We start from the raw sequence: 17,382 nt of genomic DNA on the forward strand, positions 1-17,382 counted from the left end.
AGCCTTGCTTCACCCTTTGCCAAGGCACTCTTCATTTTCTTATCTGCTGTGGCCATCCTGGTCAGGCTTCCATCTGGACATCTGTTCTTGCATCAGCTGTCCTGGATCAACTTGCAAATTCTGCTGAGTTGTGCTCCATCATGCAGAATTAGGGACTTATTTCTAGAACACACAGGTTGCTTTCCTTGTTTGCTTCTTCTTCTCAGAAACTGCTCCTTGTTTTTCTGGTTTACCTTCAGCACATTTCATTGCTTTCATACACTTCACCCAGCCAAGCAACAGCAAAGAACAGGTGAACTTATGTCAAAACAGACTTGTAAAGTCTGTCAAAGGCTAACATTTTTTTATTTTATTTTATTTTAAGGATTTTTATGCCGCCATTCAGCCAAAAAAGGCTCTCACGGCGGCTTACAAAAGTATTTCTTGACAGTCCCTGCCCACAGGCTTACAATCTAAAAGACATGACACAAAAGGAAAGGGGATTGGGAGGGAGGAGGAGGAGGGGGGAAAGGAAAGCAAATTCAGGCACTACAATCTTAGTTGCAAAGTTCAGCAGTTACAGTTGACAGCAGGAGGGAGGGGGCTCTCAGCTGGAGCTGGACCCAGGCATGGTGGAGAGGTGCCTGGCTGCTGCTTCCTCCCTCACTGGTGGCCTCTGCAGAGACAGTTGGTAGCAGGAGGGAGGGGGCTCTCAGCTGGAGCTGGAGCCAGGCATGGTGGAGAGGTGCCTGGCTGCTGCTTCCTCCCTCACTGGTGGCCTCTGCAGTGACAGTTGGTAGCAGGAGGGAGGGGGCTCTCAGCTGGAGCTGGAGCCAGGCACGGTGGAGAGGTGCCTGGCTGCTGCTTCCTCCCTCACTGGTGGCTTCTCCAGAGACAGTTGGTAGCAGGAGGGAGGGGGCTCTCAGCTGGAGCTGAACCCAGGCATGGTGGAGAGGTGCCTGGCTGCTGCTTCCTCCCTCACTGGTGGCTTCTCCAGAGACAGTTGGTAGCAGGAGGGAGGGGGCTCTCAGATGGAGCTGGACCCAGGCATGGTGGAGAGGTGCCTGGCTGCTGCTTCCTCCTTCACTGGTGGCTTCTCCAGAGACAGTTGGTAGCAGGAGGGAGGGGGCTCTCAGCTGGAGCTGGACCCAGGCACGGTGGAGAGGTGCCTGGCTGCTGCTTAATAACATGAGCTATTAAAGGAAGAAGGACTGATTATTTAGCAAATATAGTTTAGCTCAGGGCTTGGCAGTTTGTGACCATCCAGATCTTAATGATATAGGGTGGGGTACAAATGTTTTAAATAAATATTTTGGACTATAACTCCCATGATCCCTCACCATTGGCTATACTGGCTAGGGCTGATGGAAGTTGTAGGCCAAAACGTCTGGAGGCCACACTTTGTCCAGTCCTAGTAGCAAAAACGCAGTTCTCATATATTGTAAGTGGCAGTAGTGGTGAAGGGGCAGAGGGAGATGGGAGATTTTTGCAGCAGTTATATTGTGAAGCCTGGATTTCCCCTTACCTTGTTTACTTGTATTGGGTGTTGGAGTGAAGCTATAAGGTGTTTGTGTTTGGAGATCCCATCAGAGTTCTGAGAACAAAAATGTCAGCAGTCTCTTTATTTATTTATTTATTACATTTTTATACCGTCCAATAGCCGAAGCTCTCTTTTTCCTATAATTGTTGTGAGGCTAGACTATTTGTAGATAGAGTCTACTTCCCATCACTAAAATTTTCCCTTGTGTGCTCCAGGTACACAACGCAAGGACAGAGAGATATAGCCACATACTACACACCCTAAAATCTGAGTCTCTTTGACAGGGTTTTAAATACTGTGGATGTGTCATGATGGTTTAAATTGGGAATACTGGGATGGTTTTTTTGTGGCGTGAAGGCTAGAAGGGTTGGGAGGCTTGCAGGAGGCAGACGACATTGTGAGTAGGCATGTGCTCCGCTCTGATTAGAAGCGGAGAAGCAGGAGCGAATTGGCCTGCTCCGCCTTGCCCAGAGGCGAGTAGAAGCGGACCGCGGACCCCTAGAAGCAAGGCGAAGAGAAGCGCCCATTTTCGGAGCGCTCCGGTTTCTGCGGTCCGATCCGATCGCCATCTTGAAACATTTCGCCCATAGGATTGCATTGCGGAAAAGAAAGGGGGATAACTGTTGTTTTTGAAGCTATCTTTCTGAAAATTCTTGTGCTTGGAGAGTCGTGGATGGGGGTCATTTTGAGCCTACTCTCAGCTCTCTGCGTGCTGCGGTTCGTGTGCTAGAATTTTTTTAAAAACCGGCGGGAAAAATACCTTTTCCGAAGGGCTGAGGAGCAGAGTCAACCTCCGGTCATGATCACATGATCCCAAAGTTGGAGGAGGGGATAGGCAAAACAGGTAACTTGGGATTCTGGGAAACTTCTCTTTCTACTCTGAACGGAGTTTTCCCAGTGTTTTTTTAAAACAGTAGCTCCACCAAATGCACTAACACAACCTGAAATCATACTAACAGATAGGAAACACACAGCAGTGCTACCCACCCTAACTTTGGGGAACAACTGAAAAGATGTGGTGCAAGGGGATGAGCTCCCCTAGGGCATCCCATGTGGACGTGCCCTCACTCTCTCCTGTACTTGGAGGGCCATCAGAGCCCTCCAAAGAGAGTAACCCGGTGCAGCAATGCCTATCATGAGTTGAAGGGAGAGTTCTACTCCTCAGAGCTCTCGTGGTGGAGCAATGGCTTTCATGAGTTGAACTGACAGCGTTGCTTGCTTCTTAAAAGACTGGTCACTAGGACCAGTCAAATTGGCAGCTGCTTCCCCCCTCCCCTGGGCATGTCCCCCTATTGCTGGTAAAAGACAGATATAGCCTTTTTTTCAAGTTCTTGTTTATTCAGCGACACTGCTGCTTTTAATTCCACCCCTCCTTTGTTTATTTATTTATTTATTCCATTTTATATGCATTACTGGCTTATCCTTGGCTCACTTCCTTATGCCCCCAGAAATGTCTGCTGCCTGCCTGCCTTCCCTCTCTCCTCCCCTGCCCGCCTCGCAGGGATGTTGTGTGTGTCTGGCTTTGACTCAGGGGAGAAGTCCTTCCTGCGCTCACTTGGAGTTTTGGAAGTTCCAAATCCATTTTTCAAGTGTGGAAGAAGATTCATAGGTTTATCTCTACTCCCCAATTCATGGCATGTTGGGATTTCCTTTGAAATGGCCCCATTGAGATGTCTGCAGGTTTAAGCCCCGCCAAAAATCAGGGGATGATGGGACTGCCTTGAGTCTGGGCGTGCGTGTGTATCCCTGGATAAGCTATCATGGTGGTGAGTTTGAGGTTTTACTTTCTAACGTGCAAATTGACGGAGCTATCGAAAGGGGTGTGAATGGTGTGTTGGATTTTCATAAATTCCCCAAAAATCAGGGGATGATGGGACTGCCTTGAGTCTTGGCGTGCGTGTGCATCCCTGGTTAAGCTATCATGGTGGCGAGTTTGAGATTTCTAACGTGCAAATTGACGGAGCTATCGAAAGGGGTGTGCATGGGGTGTTGAATTTTCATAAATTCCCCAAAAATCAGGGGATGATGGGACTGCCTTGAGTCTTGGCGTGCGTGTGTATCCCTGGATAAGCTATCATGGTGGCGAGTTTGAGGTTTTTAACGTGCAAATTGACGGAGTTTTCGAAAGGGGTGTGCATGGGGTGTTGGATTTTCATAAATTCCCCAAAAATCAGGGGATGATGGGACTGCCTTGAGTCTTGGCGTGCGTGTGTATTCCTGGATAAGCTATCATGGTGGTGAGTTTGAGGTTTTTAACGTGCAAATTGACGGAGCTATCGAAAGGGGTGTGAATGGGGTGTTGGATTTTCATAAATTCCCCAAAATTCAGGGGATGATTGGATTGCCTTGAGTCTTGGCGTGCGTGTGTATACCTCCATGAGGTGTCATGGTGCCAAACGTGAGGTTTCTAACTTTCACAGAAAAAAAGTTGTATACTTTTTTAGCTCAATGCAAGCCTATGGGGGGGGGGGGGAAACGGAGCTCCGATCCGGATCCGGAGCTCCGCAGCGGAGCGGAGCGGACATGGGCAGAGCGAAGCGGCCCAATCCGCAAATCGCGGATCTGGAAGAGAAGCGGAGCGGGGGGGTCCGTGCACACCCCTAATTGTGAGAGGGACCCATGAAAATCCATGAGTGCTCAGTAATGAGCGAGCAATAAAACGCTCATCTGATGGAGCTCAGAATTCTATGCTCCCTTGCTACATTATGGACAGAGAAGGAGGAGGGCAGTGTGTTTTGTCTCTCCATTGGGTTCACTGGGAGTTTTAACTAACATCACATCTTTTGTTACTATAATATTATGCTGGTGTTGGGACCAGGAGTGGGGTCTGAGAAAGCTTAGGATAAAGATTAAGCCCACTGCTCTTCCAACATGTCCCCTTTGCTGCCCATTTTGGCCCCTCCATTGGCAGTATTGTGCTAGTAGTCGAGATACACTGGAATAACATTACACTGGCATACCACTGACTTATAAGTGTAGAGTCCTCAGCAATGGTATGCCTGCACATAGGAATACTCTAGATCCTAAAGCTTTTTAGACAGTATAATTTGGACATAGACTTGCACCCTTAAACAGTGTACATGGTCAGTAAATAACCTTCAAAAGTTGTTTTTAAAAACTTTTTAGTTTGTATTTACTTAAAATACAAAACTAGATTAGAAGGACTCCAAAGAGTCTAAAGTTTCAAGCAATATGAACTGTTGCTTCTGCAACACAGATAAGATATTGACTAAGGCAGGCAGTCTTACTTCTTGTTATAAATTCCAGTATTCTTTCTTTATTAATTTGTTATTGATCACATTATTTTTTATTACTCACATCTCTGTTTTTTGCCACTCCCTGCAGAGGTGCTGGCAACAGAGGTCCCCCCATCAGCCATCTCCAGGTGGTTGCCATTTTATTTCCCCTGAATACCAAGGAAGCTACATTGTTTCGGGGCATTTTGAGAAAATGAAATGGAGGTAACCTGCACCAGCCTCTGCCATTTCGCCCCAGATGCTATTAGAAGACACACTAGACCACTGGCATAATATTCCTGCAGTGCCTCATCTTAGTGAGGATGTGGTATGCCACACATTACTCTTGTTAAAATATTACAGCACCTCCTGAGCTCCTCTTAAAAACATTTCACTACATCATTTGGCTTAAATTAGAACAGCCTGCTCTACAACCCAGGGACCCTCTTGCAAAAATAGGGTAAAAAAGAGTAGTTTGAAAAACAAGGGGGAAAGTGACAAGAGAGAGGAGGAAATGAGGGGGCAGGGGAGACAAGAGGGAGGGAATACTGAACAAAACATTTTTGTGTTCATCCTTAAGTATCTTCTTATGTAACTTCAAATTTAATTCAGATGTAAAGGTGGATCTGATTTCATTCTGGAATTTTACATGTCTACAAATAGTTGGCATAGGCAATGTTTCAGTTTCGGAAAGGACAGCGCTTTCCAGATTTGTAGTATTAACTTTTAATAACCATTTGGAAAAGAGCCATATTACCATCCTGAAGATTCAAATTGTTAATGAAGGGTCATACCTACATATGTTGTATATTTGAATTTCCTGCCCATTTATAAATTCATATATTTTAAATCCATGACAGATAATTAGAATATTTACAGCCTAATTCTAAATGGTACTCGGAATTGGGTCCTACTGATTCCTCATATTAAGGCTGTACACTCTTGACATGGACTGTCACTATCAAAGTAATTTCTGCTTTAAGCCCAATAATCTGTGCTATTTGGCAAGAGATATTTAAGTATTGTAAAAACAAGAGACCCATGAATTCAGTAATATCTTTTGTTCAATAGAATATATCTTTTTGGAAAGAATTCCACTCTTAATTTAAAATACTTCAAGTATTGAATGATTCAATGCAAGTTGACAATTTACCATTCATTTCCAAAAAATATCATTCACATATGGCATATATGTATGTATATATAGTATAAGACCTAAGTAAAATATTGGCAAGCCATTGAAAACGTCTTATGTGTTCATTTATTTACTACATTTTAAATGTAGTTCCTTTTTCTTTTCTTTTTAAAAATAAAATGAGGAATATCATGAACTTGCTTGCTTTCTCACTTCCTAATCCATCATAAAATGGAAACAAATAACTTCCAATATAGTTTCCCTTCAGTTCCCCCATTTTCGTGACCACATTACCATGACTACCAGCCACTTGAAAATTCCCTTGACAATAAACATATAACCAAACAATCACTCTTAAAACAACCTTATGTTGCTAAAAGTATATATTATATATGTGTGTATGATATTTTCCTTATTTGTGCCCTGTATGATTTTTGTTAACATGGAAGAAAGCCATTTAAAATCGCTTATACATTTTAGTTAATTTAGAATTTTAGTCACATTGCAGACCACTTATGCCACAACCCATTTGAACTCTATTTCGTCTACACTGTGATCTTTTCGGCACCAGATTAAGACTGCCCTCTACACCCAGGCATTTAATGGTGTATGATGGGCACTTATGCCAACTGTCTTGAACAGGTCTGTAATTGGAATTGTGAACTGAAATTGTTTTGGGGCTATTTGTTTAAAATTTTGTTTCTTAAAAAATTTAGACCACTTTTATTATACTGTTGTATTATAATGTTTAGAATGTTGAGAGTCTTGTATTTATTTTTATTTTATTTATTTATTTAAGTATTTTTATGCCGCCATTCAGCCAAAAAAGGCTCTCACGGCGGCTTACAAAAGTATTTCTTGACAGTCCCTGCCCACAGGCTTACAATCTAAAAGACATGACACAAAAGGAAAGGGGATTGGGAGGGAGGAGGAGGAGGGGGAAAAGGAAAGCAAACTCAGGCACTACAATCTTAGTTGGAAAGTTCAGCAGTTACACTTGGTAGCAGGAGGGAGGGGGCTCTCAGCTGGAACTGGACCCAGGCACGGTGGAGAGGTGCCTGGCTGCTGCTGCCTCCTTCTCTGGTGGCCTCTGCAGTGACAGTTGGTAGCAGGAGGGAGGGGGCTCTCAGCTGGAGCTGGAGCCAGGCACGGTGGAGAGGTGCCTGGCTGCTGCTTCCTCCCTCACTGGTGGCCTCTGCAGAGACAGTTGGTAGCAGGAGGGAGGGGGGGCTCTCAGCAGGAGCTGAACCCAGGCACGGTGGAGAGGTGCCTGGCTGCTGCTTCCTCCCTCACTGGTCTATTTATTTTTATTTTTAAAAAAAGTCAATTTATTTTTATGAATTGTTGTGAACCGCCCAGACAGGCTCGGCTGTTGGGTGGTATAGAAATTAAATTAATAATTACTAGTATAAAAGCTGTGTTGCCAAAGGCACTAGTAGTCTGAGAATGATTGGATGAAAATATGTTTGTGTGTTTTCTTGGCGACTGGAACAATTTTACATGGGATCCACTGATGTAATTTTTTAAAAAATAAACTGACCTATTAAACGTAAAATAAAAGTTCAAAATAAATCTGCTGTAATAAATCTGGGAAGACAACATTAAGGGTAAGTGTGAAGCCATTTTTATGTCGTGTTTGGTGTCAATAGCTTGAACTTTGATGCATTTGGCCATGAAAGCTCACTGGGTGACTTTGGGCCAATCACAGACTCTCAGCCCAACCTACTTCACAGAGTTGTTGTTGTGAAGATAAAAATGGAGAGGAGAATTATGTATGCCACCTTGGGTTCCTTGGAAGAAAAAAGGCAGGATATAAATGAAATAAATAAATAATTTATAGCTGAAATAGTTTGTTTATGGTAGAACATAGCATTATTTATTTACTTGATTTATATGCCACCCTTTCTCACAAAGAGCCCAGAGGCATTATTGGGGGATAAACTGTTTATCTATGGGACGTTTGTCCTGAAATAACAACAAAAGAACATTAACACTTCCCATGGTTAATATCTGTAACAGATTGCATTTCTCGTCCCACGTGTTTCATGTAAAATCTTCTCTGGGCAGATGTCCAACTGTCCAACTGCTCTGTCCAACATCTAATGTGTGTTTTAAAGGATTGATCTCCTGATCCACATGTGAGGTTATAAGAGGGAAATTAGAATAACTATAGTTTTGTGGGCATCCTCTTGTATTCATGTGTTCATAATTTTGGTAACAGCTTCTTTAAGTTGAGAACAGCCCCTTCCTCCTCCCCAGAAAGCCTACTTGGCAATACTTTATTTTTGAACTGTAGTGAAATAGGGAATTAGTAAAGAGATCAATATTTAAAATCCTTGTAACAAAATGAAATATTTTTTGATATTGCTTCTGTATTAAATCACAGAATTGCTTGACATCTTTAAAGTGGTTTAAACAACTAGGTTGGATTTTGAGCATCATCAGACAAGCATTTTATCTCACTTTCATTACTGCCCAGTGCCCACTCATATTATTTTGCAGGTGGTTATTGCATGCTCATTACTGGGCACTCACAGATTTTTGCGGGTCCCTCTCACATTATCATCTGCCTCCTGCGCCCCTCCTAGCCTTCTTCATGCCGCCAAAAAAGAACCCCACCGCAGTAAGTCTGACTTATTTTTAAAGACTGAAATTGCTGCTATCTCCTGCTGTGTGCAGAAGCAGTGCGAACAAAACGGTCCACTGAATGTTTACTTGCCCTTTCAGAAGAGGAAGTAATGAGGCACAGCTTTTAAGACAGGCTTTCTCTGGGCTGTAACTGCTGATGGGTTTTTTCCTGGTTTTACGAGGTATTTTTAAACTTTCAAAGCTTTATGTCTTGCCATGTTTTATTTTATGGTTTTAATTGTGAACTGCCCAGAGAGGCTCAGCTGTAGAGCAGTAAATAATGTAATAAATAAATAAAATAATACTTAGCCATGAACTCACTTGCCATGGGTGAAGCGCTGCAATTTTACACACTATAAATAGCCTAAAAGTGTTTACTAAAAGAAATGAAAATAGGGAGGGAACACTAGCCATTTAGATAAAAATTACTACAGGCAATTTTTGTTTGTTTTTAGAAAATAGCAGATTTAGGTGTCCAGAAACAGGCGCTAACCTAATTAAGTCTGCATAGCACCTTTCATTTCAAGTTAAAAATACAGACTTTGGTGCTTTTTCACCACGCCTTGAAGGATCTCCCTCCACCCCATTTTTTGATCTTTTAGTTTTATCACATTTCTTTGAACAACCGTGGAAGCGTTGCTGAAGGATGGTATATGCATCCTTTTACTAAAACAATAGTTTTTCTTTTCTTTTACTGAACATTTAGCCTGAGTCCTGCGAAAGAGTCCTGTAGAAGTCCCCCCCCCACCCAACACAAAAAAAAACCCATATTTTTTTACCCACTGTTTAACATCCACGATTTAATATGGGATTGTGCACATGCCTTAGGGCTTTGGTGGAGATGGTGGGAATCCCGCCTTTAAAATGCGTATTCCGCCCCCGCATTAGCTGTTAGCACATGGCTGTTAAACGGCATTCGGGGCCACTGACGCCGTGTTTGGCGAGTTTCGGAGAAGCAAAAGTATGTTTCGGTGGATGGGAAGGTCCTTCTTCCAGCAGCGCCGTGCTGCCCTTCAGTCCGTAGCACCAAGGCTAAAAGTAACAACAACAACCATCATGCCCAGAGCCGGGGAGGGAGTGCGTGGGGAGCTTCCCTGCTTTCTAATCCCACCCCGCCAAGGCTGGGGCGGGCCGGTCGCGGCGGGCCGGGGCAGCAGGGCTGCGAGAGGGCGGGCCATGCCCCAAGTGCAGAGAGCAAACTTGCCCAAAGTCGCGAGGCCACCTCGTCAGACACAGCACGCAGGGCGCAACTCGGCATGGCCCGGTTCAGCGGCGCCGGCGCCTCCTCCACCACCACCTTCTCCAGCAACGGCTGCCGGTGGTGGTTCTGCTCGTGGGGACTTTTCCTTCTCTGCGCCGTGGCGGAAACTCGAGCAGGTGAGAAGGACACAGACGCGTGACGAAGGGGGCGTCATATAAAACACTCCGCCGCCTGAGGTTCGCGGATGCGGGTGGGAGCAGGAGGGCAGCGCAATTTCTAGACCATTTTAAAGGGTCCGCTGAGGAAAGACTCGGGGGGTGGGGTGGGGCGCAAAGTCCGAAAGGTCCTATATGAGATCTCCTCAGACACCCCCTATCCCCCATATAAAGTCTTCTTCGTTACTTTCTCGTGTTTTACTCCTGGTCAAGTCCTTGGGAGTGATGATCTTAACACTTCAACACCCACTCCCCGCCCCAGGCATTGTCATAGCCTGAGGAGATGGACAGAAGGATGGCCTCCGTTTGGAAAACGATGCCACACGTTGATAGGGTCCTTCGGGCTGCCAGCTTCGCCTTTTCTGGAGCTGTGCAAGCTACTTTCCATTCCTGTAGATTGCTATGGTACTGCACTGTTCCAAAACTCATTATGTTCTGGGAAGTTGTTTTGTCCCCCAAAAAGGATCAATCCTTTTACCTAGGCGGGTTAAATATATGAGGCGTCTCTGCCCCTTTTATAAGCCTACTCTATACTGAAAGCGACATTACCTAGACCTAGAACTTGCAATCCTGATTTTAAAAATTAGTGTAGTAGCTGCTGTCACACTGCATGAATTGAAAATCAGCAGGAAAGTATTATTATTATTATTATTATTATTATTATTATTATTTATTTATATAGCACCATCAGTGTACATGGTGCTGTACAGAGTAAAACAGTAAATAGCAAGACCCTGCCGCATAGGCTTACAATCTAATAAAATCATAGTAAAGAACTGAGACAAGTTAGAAGGAAATTTTGGGCATATGCTGCATTTTAAACCAAGTTGTTCGCATAACTTGCAAAGGACTGTGCATCCCTTTCATATCAGTTGTGCAGAAAATGATCTGTCACAGAACAAAGAACGGCTTATATCACATGAAGGGTGCAAGACACCATCAGGATAATTCTGTGGTGAATTCTAAACAAACCTTAAAACCACATCTGAGTTTTCAGACACTGATGAGGTAGGAGCTATTGCCTTCAAAAAGAAGGCAATAGCTTCTTTTTAAAAAGAAACCTTGCAAAATACAAGGGGGAAAGTCTGTTGGAATGGAAACTTTTTAACACATCATCATCATATAACTATCATGTAACTATCACATGGCTTCACATAGTGCTTGTAGGCTTGGAATATAATTTATAATTAAAGTGCGTATGAATATGTTGAAGCTATGAATTATGAGATTGCACAATCTGCAGCTTTAATTATGAGAGTAGCTATGGGAAAAGCGCTGGCCCATGTAAGTGTACCATAAGTACTCCATTGTGTATAAATACACATTATGTGTGTTGGTCCATTGGTGTATAGGGTTGCACACCAGCTGTCAGTGGCCAGGGTAGGTGTGCTACTAGTTTTGCTAATTCTACATGTGACTGGGCCAGTGTGTACAGTAAGTTCATTTGATACATGATGGGCTTCCTGTGGAGTGCTTATACAGTCAAATGTTTTACTCATCACTGCCACTATATCTGTTTTGGTACTTATAGACAAAAGCCATAGCTAGACGGGGCAAAATCCTGGAGCGATCCCCAGGATCATCCCTGTGCATTCACATGACGCCCTGGGATCTCGCCCTACCTGGTTTTTCTGTGGTCACGGGCTGATCCCGAGACCATGGAATGTGTGTCCGGGCGTCACTGTTTGTCCCAGCTTCTCGCAGTTACTCACGAGGAGCCGGGACCCACACACGGGGAGCAGAGCTCCTCAGGAGCACTGCGTCCATCGGGGTTGGGTGAGCGGGTAAAATATTTTTTTTAAAAAAACCAACCACTTTACCTTTTGCGCACAAGTGTTCGTGCGCATCATCTTTAAGAAAAAAAAAAACCAAAATGGCGGGCATAACGCCTCTCCCTCTGAGGTCGTCGTGCGCTGCGTGTGAACAGAGGAGATCTCACGATAAAAATATCGTGAGAACGTCACCCCTCTGTCCCGCTAGACTGGCAGGCCTATACGCACTTACCTATGAGTAAACATGTTGAACTCCTATTGGCATATTCACATATTTATAGTTGCCATGTTTTTCCAATGGCTCACTTTGAATTTTTGGGATAAGATGCTAACCTTGTGAATAAAGGTGAATGTCAATTCAAGAAGTCTGGCTTTCTTAACTTCTTCCTATCAACATTGCTAGCTAGCTAACTGCCTTGAGAAATCTGAAGTACCCCATTCATTTGGATGGGGGTGTGAAGTGTAAAACCTACTGTTTTCAGTAGTGTTCCTCCCTCCATAATAATGGGAGCACTAGTTTAGTTGTGGTAATTGCAAAGGCTTAGCTTTTGATTAGCCAGTTCAAAGGTATCCTTGGAGGTTAGTCGGCTGGGTGGTAGCATATTTCCACATTTGCAGGGAACAAATCTAAACAAACAGGAAGCAAGTATATTCTATGCCTCGTATGCCTCTGTGGTGGTTCAGAGCCTTCACAACATTCCAGGAAGCTTTTCAGGCTCTTTCTCTGGGAACTAAAATGAATTATTGAGCCAAGGTGTCAGGGTACTGCCAATTAAATCCATAGTGCAAAATACATATGTCAGTGCCCTGACATCTGAAGCTCCATAGTAACAGTGTGGCAATATACCAGTTTAATACTTCCACTGCTTCACCTGAATTTATTGAAAAGGAGAAATAAAGTTGGGAGTGTCCACCTACCTCACAGGGTTGTTGTTGTGAGGATAAAATGGAGAGGAAGAGGAGGATTATGTACACCACCTTGGGTTCCTTAGAGGAAAAAAGGTGGGATCTAAATGCAATAAATAAATAAATAAATATTAATGACATCTTACCCAACATCTCTAGATGACCTCACTCAGCAGTTTCATTTAGATTTTAAATAACATGGAAGACCAAATAAAACCCTGCTTGACCCATAGCATAAATACCAAGATGGCAAGCAGTAGTCCTCCAGAACCACCTTCTGGAGTCAGCCATCCAAATAGAACAGAGGCCCTCAAATTCTTACCTGAACCAAACTATCCAGAAGAATACAATGGTTGATGGTATCAAAAGTCACTTAGAAAACTAGGAGGATCAATAGGGTTTTAGTTCCCCTCTCTTTCTCCTATGATGACCAAAGCGGTCTTGAAACCAGGTCAGTCTCATGCTACAGTTCCTGCAGTCCTATGGAATTCCCTGCCCCTGGAGGTCAGGCAGGTGCCAACTTTGTATTCCTTTCGGCGCCTCCTGAAAATGTTCCAGGAAGCCTTCCCTTAATGACCAGCCATGGTTCACAGTTCACTTTTCATTTTGCTTCTTTTAAAAATCTATTTTAAGGTGTTTTATTCTGTTTTTATTTTATTTTATCTTGTATGCTGCTCTGAAATTTTGAATGGGGGGCAGTACATAAATATTGTAAATAAAATAAATAAAATAATCATATTATGTTATTACATGCCTTTTTATGTAGTGATCATTATGTAGTGACCCCTTTTTATGTAGTGGGCATCCTAGCAATAACCTAGCTTGTTTTTACAGCTATTTTGAATAGTTTCACAGAATGAAGCTGATGTGTAATAAGTTCTATCACGCAATGAGAATATAATTACGAAGCAATGAAACAACATCCTTCACATACTGTAATTTGTAATTTCAGAGGCTGAATAGCAAGTAGGAACAATTATCTATGATAGTAATTTCACTTGTTGGGAGAATTCTATGATAGTTAAGATTCTAGAATTAGGAAAACTCTTTAGTTTAAGATAAGAATAAAGGCACTTACATACCCACTCATGGGGCACAAAGCATGGAAATTGTAAGTTTAGATGCCTGTCTCAACTTCCACACCATGTAAACATGTTTCACAGTCTCACACATATTATGGTTGCTGACAACTCTGAAGCTTGGGACAATACGAGGAGGGAGCGTTAGCTGCCTACCTGTACACTGATCCTCTGTTTTCTCTATATGCTTTCATTTAGGTTAGGGAGAATGTCATACATTAGTAGTGAAAGTTTGTATATGGGGAGGGGGAACAAGATTGATAGGCAGAAGATATAGTATAAGACTGAAGGCAGATGTGCATTATGGAAAGGTTATGAGGTGATATACATGTCAGCAAAAGAAGATAAATCTGCCTCCAAGTCCTGTATAGATTTGCTTGTTTATTTAAGAGATATATAAGCTGCCTTTCAAAATGCAAAGTTTTCCCAGCATGGCATACAAGATATAATAACATCAGTAAAATCACACAGAGGAGGGCCAGGATATCTTCTCGATCCTCCCAGAGTGCAGGACATGGACTAATGGGCTCAAGTTACAGGAAGCCATATTCCGGCTGGACATCTGGAAAATCTTCCTGACTATTAGAGCAGTACGACAATGAAACCAATTACCTAGGGAGGTCTTGGGCTTTCCCACCTCAGGGGCATTCCAGATGTAGCTGGACAGCCATCTGTTGGGTATGCTTTAAGGTGGATTCCTGCATTTAGCAGGGCATTGGAGTCAATGGCCTTATAGGCCCCTTCCAGCTCTACTATTCTATGATCTACATTAAATCATCATCATCATCATCATCAAAACAATAATAAATGAAAAGGGCAGTAAAAGCATATAGTTTCAGCTGGCCATTCTATCATAACATCTAAAAACAAAGCTACTAAGAACAACAGAAACCACTGACCTATCTTCATAATTAGAAGCAGCCTGAAATAAAAATGTTTTTAGGGCCCATTTAAAAGTAAATACAGTGGGAGCTAACCGTCGCACCTGAAGGAGGGCATTATATAAATATGGGGCCAAAATTGAGAAGGTCCTGTCTCTTGTGCCTATCAGTTTAACTATGCCTCCTGGTAGGAAAATGAGCAGGGCCTTTGTAGCTGATCTTAAATTAATGCAAGAACAGGTTCATCTGATTGTAGATTCCAAACAAGGGCTTTAAAGATCAACACTGGCATTTTGAATTGATTTAGAAGTGAATAGGCAGCCAATGAAACTAATGCACAATATGTGTAATATGGTCTGAATGTTTGGCCCCTATTATCATCTGAGCTGCTGCATTCTGCAAGGGCTGAAGCTTGTGAACCATCTTCAAAGGCAGCCCCATGTAGAACACATTAGAGTAGTCTTTTTGCAACAGGTTAGCTCCATTTAAAATGAATAAATTAAAGAGTTAGAATGAACAAACAGAGCAGAATAAGTCTCCAGGTCTGATGTTTTAGTAATGCTTGCTAGTTTTATGTCTGGTTAAACATGTAGAAGATTGCAGTCTACAATATAAAGTAAGCTTTGTACGAGATTGATAGAATTAAAGGTAGAGAATTTGGAAGTATATGTCTGAATGGATACCTTACTGATTTAACCTTCAGTGTTGCTCTCCAACAAGAGCATTGCTGAGTCAAAGCAAAGGACTGTGTAGTCCAGCATTCTGTTTCCAGTAGTGGGCATTTGAAAAGCAGGACTTGAAGAGAACAACCTTCTTCCGCTATTGTTCCCTGCAGCTGGTATTCAGAGGTCTGTTGCCTCTGATCCTGGTGGGAGCATATAGCCGTCAGTAGTAGTAGACAGTGATAGCCGTATCCTCCATGAATGCATCTAACATTCCCTTTTTAAAGCCATCTGAGTGGCCATCATTATCCAATGGTTCAAGTGTATTAGGTGTACACATAGAATGTTTAATGGTAGAACATTTTGAATCCAAGCACCCTAACTATAGTCTTTCTGTAATATGTGGATGAACCCTGAATGTCGCTTAGAAGTTGTTTATAGGCCACTCCAACTCCGTAGACATATTGTAGCTACAATAACACATACCACGGCATTTGGTAACATAGCTATATTTAGCCTCCTGTGTTTTGCAAGGGGCAAATATGTATGTTGCTTTAAAAAAATGACCAAATATTAGGTCCATGAGGTGGGGCTGAGTGCGTGTGATGTTGCTGGTGGCTAAAACACTTTTTTTCATTCTGTGTAGTTGAGTCACTCTGTCTTGCTCCCATCCTGCCCTTTTTCAGCACTGCACAACTATCTTGTGTGATGGTGGTGGTGGTCATTTGTGTAGGAGCATCAAGCCATTGGACTGGGCCAGTTTGTGAAATGCAATGCCACAGGCAATGATGTTGGATGGTTCTACATGTGTTGGACCCCTTTCTAAACACCTACTTGCTGCTGCAGTCGTTCACAGTAATGGGAATGCACCAGTTTTAAGGTTCACCCCTTTCAGTAAGGCATGAAGTTAAGGAGAATCAGATGGCAAGAAAATCTGTGTTGCTGTGTTGGCCATGTTCACAGCTATATAAAGGTTTGGGAACCACCTTGCAAACAAAATGGAGGTGAGATCATAGAAGTCAACGAGAGAGAAAATGAAACAATGGTGTGTGCCAAGCACAGAGGTCAAAGATAACAAAGCAGCAGCTGCACAGAAAAGGTGCTGACAATGTGTAGGGAGTTGGAATAATGCCCAAGGTTCAAAATGCTAGGAGCCTTAAGCATTTCTTGTGTCTAAAGCCTATTAAATGTGCAGAAAGATATCCAGGGTTTCTTCCTGTTCTGCTGGTGGCACCATAACCCAATTGTTTCACTCAGGCAGTTGTCTGCTCATGTTGCTCTGTTCCCTTTTTATCACTTCCAGCCTCGCCTCCCACATGGCAGTTTCAGCTAGCTATTTTCCCACTAGATCCTTGTATCCATCTCCCCACCCTCCTGTGCCTGCTGCAGCTCATCTGCTTGCTTTCTCACACCTAGCAGTAACTGCCTTATATACATGGAGTCAGGAGTACAGTGGGCTGTTGGAGCCTGCCCCCTCCCCCTTGTTAGTGCTCCAGTGGCTAGACCAGCCTTCCCAACCTAGTGCCCTCCAGGTGTGTTGAACTGCAACTCCCAGAATCCGCCCCCCCCCCCCATCCTGCCAGCTATATGGTTGCAGGATTCTGTAAGTTGTGGGGTTCACTGCATCTGGAGGGCTCCAGGATGGGGAAGGCTGAGCTAAATTGTGCAGATCCCAATATGATGGGAGAGAATTCCTTAGCCCCCCCCCCCTCACATTGTGTCTTAGAGGGTAAGCAGAGATGAGCAACAAGAGGTCCCCTTCTCTGCTAACCCTAATAAGCACAGAGATATTGCTGAGAGAGGCACAGCTCTTACAGAACCAGCATCATCAATAATGGAATGAGTTCTGAAAGTGAAACAGATGGATCGGGTTGCCAACTTCCTTGTTCTAGAAGGGCTCCTGTCCCTCTGAAAACTGCATGACAAAGCTGCCTAGTGCAGCATTCCCCATCACTGCATCCCCATTTTTCATAACTGTCTATCCAGCAGCTTTCAAAGGCAGCCCTGCTAAACCAAGAAGCTGCACCTCACACAGAAACCTGCTGGCCACTGCTGCTGGTGTTGTTGTTGCTGTATGTCTCCCTGGCACATGGGTGGCAATCACTCATTTCTCTGTGCATGTTGAAAAGCTACCTGGTTGCAAGATAA

General features: G+C 43.4%; 1 protein-coding gene across 1 annotated transcript in view; it reads left to right on the forward strand.

Annotated features, from left to right (window-relative positions):
* The first annotated feature begins 9,774 nt into the window (after window positions 1-9,774).
* The window catches only part of PLBD1 (phospholipase B domain containing 1), a 40,530-nt gene continuing 32,922 nt past the window's right edge, over window positions 9,775-17,382 (forward strand). Inside the window, exon 1 of the mRNA XM_063134979.1 lies at window positions 9,775-9,895. Within this exon, the coding sequence (XP_062991049.1) occupies window positions 9,775-9,895 (121 nt within the window). The remainder of the gene's footprint in view (window positions 9,896-17,382) is intronic.

The sequence above is a fragment of the Elgaria multicarinata genome, chromosome 9 (genome assembly GCF_023053635.1).
Source record: "Elgaria multicarinata webbii isolate HBS135686 ecotype San Diego chromosome 9, rElgMul1.1.pri, whole genome shotgun sequence".
Classification (NCBI taxonomy): Eukaryota; Metazoa; Chordata; class Lepidosauria; order Squamata; family Anguidae; genus Elgaria; species Elgaria multicarinata.